At 35.2% G+C, this 14,371-nt stretch overlaps 1 protein-coding gene across 11 annotated transcripts in view; it reads left to right on the top strand.

Annotated features, from left to right (window-relative positions):
- Positions 1-14,371, top strand: part of ncam1a (neural cell adhesion molecule 1a) — a 428,525-nt gene that overhangs the window by 370,742 nt on the left and 43,412 nt on the right. For all 11 annotated transcript variants that reach the window (XM_049466496.1, XM_049466503.1, XM_049466495.1 and 8 more), the window contains 2 exons: positions 13,132-13,256; positions 13,678-13,858. In XM_049466496.1, coding sequence (XP_049322453.1) covers positions 13,132-13,256; positions 13,678-13,858 — 306 coding nt within the window. The remainder of the gene's footprint in view (positions 1-13,131; positions 13,257-13,677; positions 13,859-14,371) is intronic.

The raw sequence follows: 14,371 nt of genomic DNA, 5'->3' as shown, positions 1-14,371 counted from the left end.
AATAATACAAAAATAAATAAATATAAATGTATGTAAATAACTCGGTAAAAGGCAAGGCAAGTTAATTTATATAGCACCGTTCAAACACAATGGGGTACCACTTTAAAATAAGACTACCTTTATAAAGGGTTTATGAATGGCTGTTAATTAAGTTGCAAATACTTTAAAACTCAGTAATAAGCAGTTAATACATTTAAAACAGCACTAAAAAAAAACAATGGCAACAGTGAAAAATATTGATTCCACAATCATTTATACCCTCAAACCTCAGATTTTTCTAGATACTGATCTTACTTTATGTCTGCATTTAACCCGTCGTAATAATATATTTACTATAAATGTAATACCTATGTTGAAATAAATGACTAAGCAAACAACAGATCACTGTTGACTTTTCAACTGATATGTTGTAACTGCTAATCAGTGGCTTTTAAGGCATTTACAACCTGATCAATATTAATTAATAATCTAATTTATAAACCATGTATAAACTCTTTATAAGGGTAGCCTTATTTTAAAGTGGTACCCACGATGCTCATTCAAAGTGCTTTACAAATTGGTGAATACAAAGAGTCAAATTCAAAGTCAAATTACAAAAACATGTAAAAATGGAAATAAAAGAGCAAAATAAGAATAAAGTATTGAAAAAAACATGATTCAAACATGATTAAAACAGAGAGAGAAGTCAAATTAAAAACATGTAAAAAAAGAATTATTGTAATTTAAGAAACAATGTTAAAAAAAAGGAAAATGAAAAAAGAGAAAATAAAATACAAGAAATTATAATTAAAATAATATTCAAGTGATGGTAAATGTAAAAAAATAAAAAATGAAAAGTAATATGGTGATTAAAACGGTAAAGAATAATTACAATTAATGTAAAAATAAATACATAAAATAAATACCTTAGTATTGTTTAGTTTTTTCTTTTAATTAAATTCTTTATTTATTTACTTCCCAATTTATTTCTGCATTTTTTTATTTCCTGATTTATTTATTTCTGTTTTTCCTTGTGCTTATATGATAATAAAGGGGCTGTCCAGCAATGATGTCAATGAAAAAACACGCCCCCTCACTATCATATAAGGACAGAAATAAATAAATCAGGAAATAAATGAATGCAGAAATAAATGCATTGGACAATAAATGAATGCAGAAATAAATAAATAAACAAATGAATCAAAAGAAAAATTAAACAATGTTAATAAAGAAACCCATAAGTAACAAATTATTAAGATATTTATTTTTATGTATAAGTATGTCACAAATGACCCAGGCAGGGAGACGAGGAGACGGACGCAAGTGCAGGTAAGGGCGAAATAAATAATAAATAATTTATTAAATAAATAACAAATAAACAAGGAATGAGAAACACAAAACAAAGAAACCCAAATAACCAATAACAAACAAGCTATGATAATAATAACAGGGAATATATACAAGGGAAATAAACAAGAAAATAAACAAGGAAATAAACTATAAACGTGAAAACAAGAAATAAACGAGAAACAAATGACTAAGGCTATATACAGGGAGCTAGGGAACACGGAGCTAAACAAGAAACTAGAAAAAAACCCAAACATGAAATAAACAAAGAAAAACACAGAGCAAGGAGCTAGGAAGCGAGGAATGAAACAAGAATAACTAGGAGTGACAAAACAACAGAGGAAGGTGCAAAGACCGACGGAGACAAACTGGCACAGGGGATCTATTTAACAAACAGGAAACACTAGAATTGGAAACACCTGGGAAAGGGGCGGAGCTACAAATGAGAAACAGGTGGTGGAAAACTACTGACAGGAGACACAGAGGGGCACAGGTCACGTGGGAATAACACACAGAGACATGAGACAAGACCAGGACGTGACAAGTATTTGTTTATATATTAATTATATTTATTCTTTACCCTTTTAATCACCATATTACTTTTATTAAGTGATTTACTTATGCTTTTATTTATTCATTTGTTTTTAATTTTAGCAGTTTTGGTCCTCCATTTTTCACAAGCATATCGTATTTTTAAAACACAGAAATACACTGAAAGCAGTTAACTGCAAACTTCAGAAACTAGAAGAAAAGGAGAAAACAGACCTTTGGCAGCCGTTCTTACAAAGATAGTGGAGCATTGTGTAATATTTAAGAGAAACAGCTGTTTAATGCTGCATGTGCGGAGTCTTAAGAGATGTTTTTAATTGTGTTGGAAAGTGTCTTGGCTTATTTTCATAGTTGAGGCCGTGTTTGTGAAAGTGATGAGACGGAGCTTTTGTGGTGTTACAGAAGACGAGAAATATCCACAGGAATTCAGAGAGGATGCGCAGCATCGTAATGCTTGAGACTGGGACGGTTGCCATTCTGTAACCGACATATTTGGGATTTTTATTTAAAGCTTTCCCCGCTGACTTCCAGACGACTTTCTGTGGTGAATCACTGTTGCAGGAAATGATTCAGTGCAAATGAGCCGTTGGAATGAGCGTTTAGGGTAAGAGACACTGTGCTGTGGTGCCTTTTTCATTTGGTCCAAATGGTTCATAATAATGAACTTATCCTTTATACAGTAAGTGTTCGCATATGTGTGTTTGTGCACAGAAAAGTAAGTATTGCTCATGATCCAGTATTGGGTATCATGAGATATATAGACACTGTATTTGTTTTGTCTGCTTACATCAGGGGTGTCCAAACTTTTTTTGTTGGGGGCCAGAAGGAGAAATATATTTGAAGTCACGGGCCACAGACTCTGTAATAAAACAAATAATGAAATATACCACTTTAAGTAATATTTTTTCCTGATTATTTCATTTACACACCATTTTACTTGACTTACTATCTTTATCTTTGACAGTGTTGTGTAAACTAAGATTTTTCAAATTCATGTTTAATTTTATGATGTCTCTTAATATTAAACTCCTTAATTACAGCAACTTTTAGAGTCTTTGCCCCGTTTTTCTGCGCTAGAAATGCGCACCCTCTCTGTTTTTAGACTCTTTGGCCCCTTTTTTCTGCGCTAGAAATGCGCACTCTCTCCACTTTTAGACTCCTTGGCCCATTTTTCTGCACTAGAAATGCGCACTCTCTCCGCTTTTAGACTCTTTGGCCCGTTTTTCTGCGCTAGAAATGCGCACTCTCTCCGCTTTTAGACTCTTTGCCCCGTTTTTCTGCTCTAGAAATGCGCACCCTCTCCGCTTTTAGACTCTTTGGCCCGTTTTTCTGCGCTAGAAATGCGCACCCTCTCCGCTTTTAGACTCTTTGCCCCGTTTTTCTGCGCTAGAAATGCGCACCCTCTCCGCTTTTAGACTCTTTGGCCCGTTTTTCTGCGCTAGAAATGCGCACTCTCTCCGCTTTTAGACTCTTTGGCCCGTTTCTGACACCTAACGTTCAAACTTTAAATCTCATATTATAAAAACCTGCTTAACAGCGGGCCAACTTTAATTCTATTTCTAAAATACCTCACGGGCCGCAGTTTGGACACCCCTGGCTTACATTTACAAGTATTCTCTCATTCTATAAAGTTTATAGGAGTCTTACATCTAACAGTAACCTGTAAATATACTTTTTTAGATGCTTCACAGTGTTTAGTTCAGTTATTTGTTCGCTGTTTAAGATTAAGCGGCATTGACCGTTTGATCCTCACCACTACTGCAATCATCCTAGGTCATCCATAAGTACATTATTGGCAAAATTCTTCAGCAAGAACATTGTGTTGTCCAATAATGGTGTATTATTGACAGTTTGTAAAGATACAGTAATCCTTTTAGTGTCTCAGAATGAGAATGTGGTAGCCTTCACCCATCCTAGTCTGATGGAGGAGACTGGATATTGGACATGACTCAACTGATGGAAAGAATGCAATAAAATGAATATATTTGAAATGCCTTGAGTTTATTATTAGCTAAACATCATAGTTTAAACTCAAAGAACAGTATGTTGGTGGTGGAAAACACAGGAGCTCCACTGACTGATTAAAACCCTGACAACAGTCAATCATCAGAGTCCATTCCTACAGGTGCTCCCCCTCTTGTTAAGCAATCACAAACACGACTTTTAACTCAACAATAAACAGAATAAAGAATTAAATAACATTACTTTTCCTTTAAATGAGCTGCTGGTGTATCTTCACAGTGTAAATGAGCAGGTCAGTATCTGTCTCTGCTGAGACGCACAAAAGCGCTACACTGTTAAGATACAAATGCACCAAAGTCAGAGCTCACCTGCCTTTTAAATGGAAATACAATGGGCACACATATTTGTTTATTTTACATTACACCCCAAACACACCCATGATTATGATAAATTAAGATTATTATTAGTACACAGCTTTTGCACGCTTCAAGCCGCACAAGGCGATACCAAAGAAACATCGACACGCCCTAAAATCTGCTGCACAATGCATAATAATTGACTGGTGCGCAATAGATTGCTAAAATAGGGCCCTAAATATCACATAATATTATTTATTCTCTTCTAATGACTCTGAACAGTCATTATTTAATAATAAAAAAAATAATTTGGGTCATATTTGAACCCAAGTTTTACTGTAATTCTGAGTCATTTCCAATTCCCACAAAGTACTCAAGCCTTTCTTTATTCCTCTAGGTCGAAATTAAGGTCAAAAGCTAGCATGTGCTTTACTCGGTGTCACATGAAATGAGACACCGTATCTTTTCTTTTTGTACTGCTGATAATGCTCTGTCATTGGACGACTCAGTGTTTTTGTGAGTTCTGTATCTGTTCCGCACTGGATAACGTCATGTTGAGTCATTGAGCCAGTGCTAGGGCTGCACGATATTGGAAAAAATTTACATTGCATATGTTGTTTTAATTTTTCTGATAATATATATCGCGATATTAAACAATGCAGGGCCCATGACCCATTCGCTGTCTTGTTGCGTCCGGACCGATCAAGAGCTGAGTCAGCGCCGAGCTCAATTCAAAACCCGAGGAAAAGAGCTAAACAACAGTAATCGACCCTTTTTTAATTTTTTAAGGCATTTAAATGTCTTTTTAAAAGGTAAATAAGAGCGTTTTTCTGGGATTAAACTGTAACTGGAAATTCTGTGCCGCAAAACTGTGCTGGACTGAAGTGCACAGCTTTCCACACGTGCCCACGTTTACAAGCACGTGCCCAACCATGTGGATGGAGGCCATGCGTGCGGTTACCTCGTGTTTACTCCTGACCCCCCTCCCCCTCATGCTTCTCAGGCAGCAGCAGCCTGTCACTCACACAGACACAGAGACAGCGCTGTGTATCTACAGTACTTCTTGTGTCAAGAATCAAAACACAGCAACATGATGTGTTTAATATAATTGCTATTACATTAATTGCTAATATTGACTATTGTGCATGTTTACATCATGATAACGATGCTTAAACGATAAATATCGTGCAGCTCTAATCAGTTCTTAGACTGTAGTGCCACCCAGGATCCCTGCTAAGGTTTATTTCATCTCACTGACTCAACTGAACACTGTGAAACATTGTTACAAAAAGAATATCTGAAATGCAAATTTTTTTTTTTGTTGGATATACAGAGGTAAGAAAGACTATTCTGAAACTTTTCCACTTTTTACCCTTCAGAAAGATAATTGAATACTGTGCCACAGGATACCATTTACAGTAGATGTTTCTGAAATCATCCAGGTTCTCAGATCTGTAGGTTGTGATGGAGGGTGAATCTCTGAAACGCTCCCACCTCCCTCAGCTGCAGCGCTGGCCTCAGGCCTGTCTTTGTCCTAATGCTTCATTGTGGCTATTCCGTAGTGTTCAGTCATGCACGTGGCATTAGATCATGTGTTTTTTTTTGTTTGTTTGTTTCGTTTGTTCATTATTGTCAATCATTTTTCCTCTGTTTCAGTGATAACATGCAGTATGCAGTAAGCACAAGCCAACAGAATTAACAACATTGTGATTTTTTTACTCGACTAGACGAGTTTTATCAATGAAAGTGTCATTCTCGGTCAGAGGAAATGCTTTATTGCTTCACTGTTGATTCATAAAGCACTTTCGACCTTGTAGAATCTAGATTCGGACCCAACAAAAGCATGCAATTCATGCAATACATGCAATTTAAGATAGATTCATTCAATTGGACTAATTTTGCTTTAGATAAATGCTTTAAAGGTCCTGAAATTGCTTTATGGATCTGAATATGTCCATGGTTTGTATACATACTCTAAAAATCTAAATATGTTTTAGAGAGTTACTTATGTTTTAAATTTATGTTCTCTTTTGTTTGTCTTTCTGTTTGTGTTTTTTTGATGTTAACACTCCTGTTGTTGTTGTTGTTGTTGTTGCGTTTTCCGTTGTGTTCCATGTTTGTGTAATTTGATTTCCGATGTTTTGTATTTTCCATGTGACCCCATCCCCCTCCCACTTTTCCTTTCAACAAATCTTGCACGTGTATATCATGTGACTTTGTCATGTGGCTCTTGCATGGTGCTGATGATGTGGTCTTCGCTGGCGAACAGAAGGTAATTTTTTGTTCTTTGTCATTTTTGGTCCATTTCACGTTAGGACTGAACGCAGAAAAGCTAATCATGAATTAGAGGAAACATTCACCCAGTGCCATCACCGTTCATGGACCATTTCATTCACAAGCCATTGATTCCCACACAGCTTTGCACTGCACACTTGATTTTTTTGGGGGGGTTTGACATTAAAAACAATCAGCGCCTCTGATTGAACAGTAATCCGGTAGCAGCAGGCCTCTGCTATAAAGCTCTAAAAAACTATAAAACACTTCAATAACCAGCCACAGTGGTGAAATATCACAGCCTTATTGGATGTAAAATATAGCGGGCATCATTATTTTATTGCTACAGTGTGTGCAGTACATTCAGAGAACATCCATATTGCAGAGATTCGCTTTGATTACTGTGGCAAAAAGAGTCGCAAAAAAAAGAAACTACATTAAAATTCAATAACTCAAACTGACACTGTTCAGCACTGCTTCCCACATTTTATATACATCACAATGTAATGCTGCTCATTTCAATACAGTAATGTTTTACAATGCTGTCTATCAACTGCAACTCCAAATGAGAAAAAAAATTAAGAAGTTAGTATATAGTGATGGTATGGAAAATGCAAATATAAAACAGAAACTTCAGGGTTTTTTACATTTATATTGATCAAACTAAACATGTTTTTTTTTATTATACATCCAGTTCTGCTTTTATGGCCTGCAACACATTCCAAAAAAAAGTTAAGACAGGAGCAATAAAGGCCTAGTAATGGTTTTAAACAGGTGAAAAAAGAGTTTTTAGCAAATACACATATATATGTATATAAATATATACAGCTCTGAAAAATTAAGATACCACATAAGTTTCTGAATCACTTTCTCTGATTTTGCTATTTATAGGTATGTGTTTAAGTAAAATAAACATTTTTCTTTTATTCTATAAACATAATTTCTCCCAAATTCCACATACAAATGAGAAATGGCTGAAATAACAAAACAAAACAAAAAAAGATGCAGAGCTTTCAGACCTTAAATAATGCAAAGAAAACAAGTTCATATTCATAAAGTTTTAAGAGTTCGGAAATAAGTATTTGGTGGAATAACCCTGGTTTTTAATCACGGTTTTCATGCATCTTGGCATGTTCTCCTCCACCAGTCTTACACACTGCTTTTGGATAACTTTATGCCTTTACTCCTGGTGCATAATCTATCTTCCTTTTAATTATATTCTAGATGTTTTTAATTTAGTAAAATCAAGGAAACACATCGTTTTTTTAAGTGGTCTCTTATTTTTTTTTCAGAGCTTGTTTTCTTCTTTTTTGTTATTTCAGCCATTTCTCGTTTTCTGCAGATAAATGCTGTAAATGACAATATATTTATTTGGAATTTGGGAGAAATGTTGTGTGTAGTTTATAGAATATAAGAACAACATTCAAATATTTTTCTCAAATTTATACCTATAAATAGCCACTGATTCAGAGGTCTCCTAATTTTTTCCAGAGCTGTATATTAAATGTATATTAATAAATTAAATAAAAAAAAACTTGCTCAGACAAAGCACTGCATTTTTTTACTTTTTTATAATCATTTTTATTATTGTTTTATTATTTGCATTGTCCATACTATCCCTACATCATCTCATTTGGGATTGTACATGACTGACATTAATGCTAAATGAGACATAATGAATAAAACAACATAACCACCAGTATAATACAGTATAATACAGTAAGTGCATCATCCCTAATATGGTAATGATAAGGATGATAATGAGATGCATCTTGATCAGACTAACAATACTACACACCTCTCACAGCCTCGCATTCATTCATTACTGCATGCGTGCAAGTTCACACACACTTCTGTTCGGGCCTGTGTCTTGTTTTAGTCTCCACTTTCTAGAGGTATCTGTTGGTGCATGTTCCTGTCTGTACGTCTGTACGCCCTGTCCAAGATTTCGGCAGTGTCTTGGTCTGGTTGTATCATTCTGATCTATATATGTGCAATACGCTTCTGCAAAATAAAATAAAATTAATTAAAAAAATAACAAGGGACAGTAAAGCCTTGCTTGCACTCAGTTCACTCTAATTACACACATCGCTTCTTCTATACTGTATACTGTATGTTTACTGTATACAGGTGGATAGAGTCACACATGATGCAAAAGGTGAAGCCTGAGGGCTCAAAGTTTTTGGGAAAGTTGAAAGTTGATTACTTTTTTGGATTGATCTTGATTGATTACTTGATCGAGTGTGTTTTATGTCTATAAATATGTCTATAATTGGCGATCATGTTTTGACTGATGTGATCAATGTGGTCAATGGCCTTAATCTCACTGTTGCATGGTAGAGCATGTCTGTGTCTGTCTGTCTCTTTTTATAACCTTAAACGCTCTTTTCTCTTCTCATAGCATCTGGAAAAAAACCTTCACCTAACTGGGAATGATGTCCCTCATGACCGGATCTCTAATTCTAGATTTATTTCGATTTAACTATGCCATTTATGTTTCTGTGACGCACTTTCCTTTATTACTAACTCAGCTTTTATTTGATTTCCAGTATCAAATCACGCATCTTGTCTGGTCTAGACTAATGCTGAAAGGAGAAATAACCAAATAACACTTGAGATGTACTTCCATGCATGCTTTTCATGTGATTTAATCGGTTGATGTTCTGAATTGATCTGAACCTGAACTGCTTTTGACTGAAGATTTGAAACGTTAGAACTGAACTGGGGTAAACTGGGGGGTAGAGCTACATTTTATCAAGATCAATATCAAGTCTTTTCCTTCACATGCTGTTTTCTCTCCATCAGGGTCAAAAATATTAGATTGCTTCATTCCATCTCAGTAGGACATACACTGAAAAAAATGATGCATAAAAAAAGTTTCACAACTTTCTAATTTTGCTTTTTTTAAGTTAATTGAATTTTAGATGAATTTACGTAACTTCAACTCAGTTTTAAGACTTAAATATTACACAGAGTAAATAAGTAAACTGAACATCAGTCAATCCTTTCTTTTAGTAAACTTTATTTAACCCTTGTGTGGTGTTCATATTTTTGTTACTCGTTTACTTTGTTACTTGTATTTAATGCAGCAAAATTAAGCAATTCTACATTAAAATGCTTTACACATGCTTGCTTCACCTAAATTGCAAGCAATATAAACAGCTTACATGGTTAATATTTGCCCTTTACCTTTCTTATGTTACATTTCTTTCAAAAAGTGCTACTCTTTTTTTTATTAGTTTTTTTTTTTAATAAAATGTAAAAGAAAATGAATTAAACTCAAGATATGAGTAGAAAATTTGTTTAGTTTCAAATTTACAAATGAAGCAATGTTTATTAGCCCTTGGCTAAACATACTGTATGTAATATAAATGTGTAGGGGGGGGGGGGGGGGGGCGGGGGTGTACAGTGTGTATTTATCGAAAATGTGTTTTGATATATGTTTTTCACAAAAAAATGAGCCAATGCCAATGAGTTTGAGTTAGAAAAAATATTTTTTTAGTGTCATTTGATGAAAAATTAAAACGGGTCCCACAAAACTGAACACCACACAAGGGTTAACTTATTTTTGCTGAATCAATCCTTTTTTTTTTATTAAACTTTACTTAATTTCTGCATACAATATTACCTAATTACAATTACTTAATTTATACAATATTACTCAAATAATTTAAGATACATAATATATTATAATTCCTAAATCTTTTTAGTTAAAACACACATATTACACTGTCTCAACACATGGATGGCATGTAATACATTATTTTTAGTAAACTACAGTATAATATAGTACAAATATTTAAATTTCAGGAATTATAATATGTTATGTATTATAAATTATTTGAGTAATATTGTATAAATTAAGTAATTGTAATTAGGTAATATTGTATGCAGAAATTGAGTAATTTAGTAAAAGAAAGGACTGACTGAAGTTCAGTTCACTTTTTTACTCTTTTTTTAACATTTAAATCTTGAAACCGAGTTAAAGTTACTTAAATTCATCTTAAATTAAATGTACTTAAAAAAAAGCAAATGCAGAAAGTTGCGAAACTTTTTCTTAAAGTAAATTTTACTCATCATATTTTTTTCAGTGTACATCTAGATTATGCATCTATAGCCGGGGCCAAAGTCCTTCCCATCACTCTTTTCTGTCACGTGTGTGTGTGTGTGTGTGTGTGTGTATAAGCTAGCAGTGGGGTGTTCTTTGGACAGTGTGACATTGAGTGCTAATGGGACTGGGCTAGCGGCTATTTGTGATGATTAATGAAAGGGCTGTAGTCTCCTCCCAGGCTCCTCTAGTGATGACACAGGTGGCCAGCGAACATCCCAAACAAGCCCACACACACACACACACACACACACACACACTTACTCTCGCACACACACACACACACACACACACCTTGTGCTCCCTCTTGGCCTTGCTGATATTATTAAATGTAATGGAGGAGCACCTCCAATCAAAGTGAGGGGGATAATTAAGGCAGCGCTGTCATTAGGCAGTGGGTTTGGCCAGATAACGAGCTTCCCCTGAGAGTGTATTACAGCCACGCTCTCTCACTCTCTCTCTCGCGCTCTCATTCACTGCCACCGGCTGCCGGCCCCTAGCCCGCGTCTCGTTACGGCCCCGTGCAGCCTCCCTGCTCCCTGGAGCCCTGCAGCTCTCACTAATGCTGAATACGGGAGGCCAGATTCACAGAAAGCCGTCATTATTCCCCCACTGAAAAGGACACCCGAAATTAGAGCCTCCACAAAGCAAAAACACCCCTGTTAAATTAACACACCACCATGCAGGAGCAGGTGCCAGTCCACACGCCGCTGCCTTACTGCTGCACTGTGTCCATTTAAAACTAAGACCAGAGGGAATTTCTCTAACATAGCAAGAGCTCATAAAGAGAGATATAGAACAAAAAGAGACCAGAAACCGTTTCAACAACTCAACTGTAGCCCTGTAGTGTCTCATAATATTTAAAAAGAAAAAAAAGGAACCAAGTGATTCACAGCTGTAGAAAGCTATTATGAAGCTATTACAGTATAAATTATAATATTTTATATATATATATATATATATATATATATATATATATATATATATATATATATATTGTTATTCTACAACTCATTCAAAGACATCAGGACATTTAAGCTGCATTAAATATATACAGCTCTGTAAGAAATTACGAGGTCACTTCAGTTTCTAAATGAATCAGTTTCTCTGATTTTGCTATTTATAGCTTTATGTTTGAGTAAAATGAACATTGTTGTTTTATTCTATAAAATACAGACAACATTTCTCCCAAATTTTAAACAGAAATATGATCATTTAAAGCATTTATTTGCAGAAAATGAGAAATGGCTGAAAGAACATGCACAAATAACAAATTAGATGCACAGTTTTTAGACCTCAAATAATACAGAGAAGACAACAAGTTCATATTTATAAAATATCAATATTTGGTGGAATAAGCCTGTTTTTTAATTACAGTTTTCATGCATCTTGGCATCATGTTCTCCTCCACCAGTCTTACACACTGCTTTTGGATAACTTTATGCTGCTTTACTCCTGGTGCAAAAATTCAAGCAGTTCAGTTTGGTTTGATGGTTTGTGATCATCCATCTTCCTCTTGATTATATTCCAGAGGTTTTCAATTTGGTAAAATCAAAGAAACTCATCATTTTAAGGTGGTCTCTTATTTTTTTCCAGAGCTGTATTTGTGAAACATTTAATTAAGGCAATCTAGTTTGTTTTAATTCAATACATAGGCAAATACTCTGTGAGTTTATGTATTAAATATTAGTAACAAATAAAAAAAAAGAAAAACATTTTACTTTATTTAATGAATTTCTGTTTATCCAAAATATTATTATTAAACATTTAGGCTATATAGTCCTATTCAGTCCTTTGGACACTTCTGGTCAAACTACATGTTTGATTTACAATATTACTTTTAATATGTCTTTAAATAATTATATAAGTAAATGACATCCATACATCCATATGTACATTGCAGCACATTTTATATATTAAGATGTGAAGAAAATTGGGCAAAAATAATAGCAACATTCTTTAAAGCTGGAAGAAAAAATGCCATGTTTATTAAGTCTGTGTTAAAATCATTGATAATTTATTGAATTAAATTTAAGTTAAAATTGAGACTTTAAACAATTTAAATTTATTAAGGAAATCAGCTCTGATACACAGATGTAATATTTTTGTGTAATTTGTTTCCTGTACAGAATTTGTTAATTTACTGCACTTAAATCCAGTCATATAATATAATGTCTTACAATATAAACTTCCCAGTTATTAATTTGTGTTATATAAGTGTGGGATAATTTCACATAGATTTGATTTCACACACATTTCTCAAGTCCTATTCAACAAGAATCAACCATTTTATCATATTAATTAAATTAATATATATATTTATCACAATTTACCATATTTACCATAACCTTCCCGGCAGGCCACAGTATCTTATATTTCTTAGAATATTCTCTCATTGGCTAGAATGGGCTTGAATAAGCTGGCACAGTGTAAATGGAGGAGATAACTCATTCCTGCACAGCACATGTGTTCACCGCAGAGGACCTGGGCTAGGAAACTCATCCTGTAACCCTTAAACTGCTCTGGATCTCCTCTGACTCTTTGTGTTCTCTTTAGGGGAACCCAATCCTCCTAAATTAGAGGGCAAGCTGCAGACTACAGGCAACGAGCTGAAGGTCAACTGGATCAAGCAGGACGATGGAGGCTCTCCCATTAAACACTACCTAGTCCGCTTCAGAGCTGTGAGTATGATGGGATGTGAGGTAACATGCTTTACTGAAGCTTTACGCAGTTACACATTGTCCGGTGTGAATTATTTAACACACTGCCATGTATGAGCTTCAGTGGAACATTTTTCTTTTATGAGAAACATGGTTTTGAAGAATGTTTTATATACATGGATCTGATCGGAGTCTAGCTGTGTCTCTAGTATGAATTAATGCCATGTGATCCAGTTTTAGTGAAAGCAGTGCCAATATTACATGTTATAGCACGGACCTCAAGTGTATTAAATATAAAAAAATTATTTGGTTATTCATTAAAAATGCTCAGTTGAATCTTACTCTCCAAAATAAATCCATTTGAGCTGCCACCTCCAGATCTGTGTAAATCTCTGCTATGCTACGCTTCACTGCTAACTAAATATGTGTGTTTTTTGCACAGAAGCACCGCTCAGAGTGGAAGCCAGAGATCCGCCTGCCCAATGGCAGCGAGTACGTTGTGCTGAGGGGTCTGGACTGGAACACCGAGTACGAGGTTTACGTGGTGGCCGAGAACCAGCAAGGCCGCTCCCAGCCCGGCATCCTTTCCTTCAGGACCTCCCCGGAGCCCAGCGCCATTCCAGGTACAACTGTCTACCCTCAACTACCCTTTTACCACCTCCTACCCCAGCCACAGCCACTGCCAACCAGCACGGCCAGCAGCCACCTAACACCTCCTCTCCATACCTCCCCCGACCAGCCCTGACTCTCTCCTTACGCCAGGTTTATGACTACTGCCAGAGAATCTAGCAGATCACATCATCATCATCACCACTCAGCATGGCCTAGACACTGTTTCTGTGATAGTAATGAGCCATTAGACCAGGGGTGTCCAAACTTTTTTTGTTGGGGGCCAGAAGGACAAATATATGTGCAGTCAAATTGATGGTTCATTTTATAATATTTTCCTAAAAGCTCAGAAACATTAATGTAGGCAGGGTTGCCAGATCCACCAAAAATATCCAGCCCTTCAGACGCTTAAACTAGCCCAAAATATATATATTTGTCAACCGTTTGAAGCAAATGTCAAAAAGAAAGCTATAAGTGTATTAAATACTAATAACTTAGGATTTTGTTTATAAGGGGTTTATTATCAT

The sequence above is a fragment of the Astyanax mexicanus genome, chromosome 17 (assembly GCF_023375975.1).
Source record: "Astyanax mexicanus isolate ESR-SI-001 chromosome 17, AstMex3_surface, whole genome shotgun sequence".
Lineage (NCBI taxonomy): Eukaryota > Metazoa > Chordata > Actinopteri > Characiformes > Acestrorhamphidae > Astyanax > Astyanax mexicanus.
Note: the sequence above shows the minus strand (reverse complement) of the source record. Positions and strands in the feature narration are given on the sequence as shown.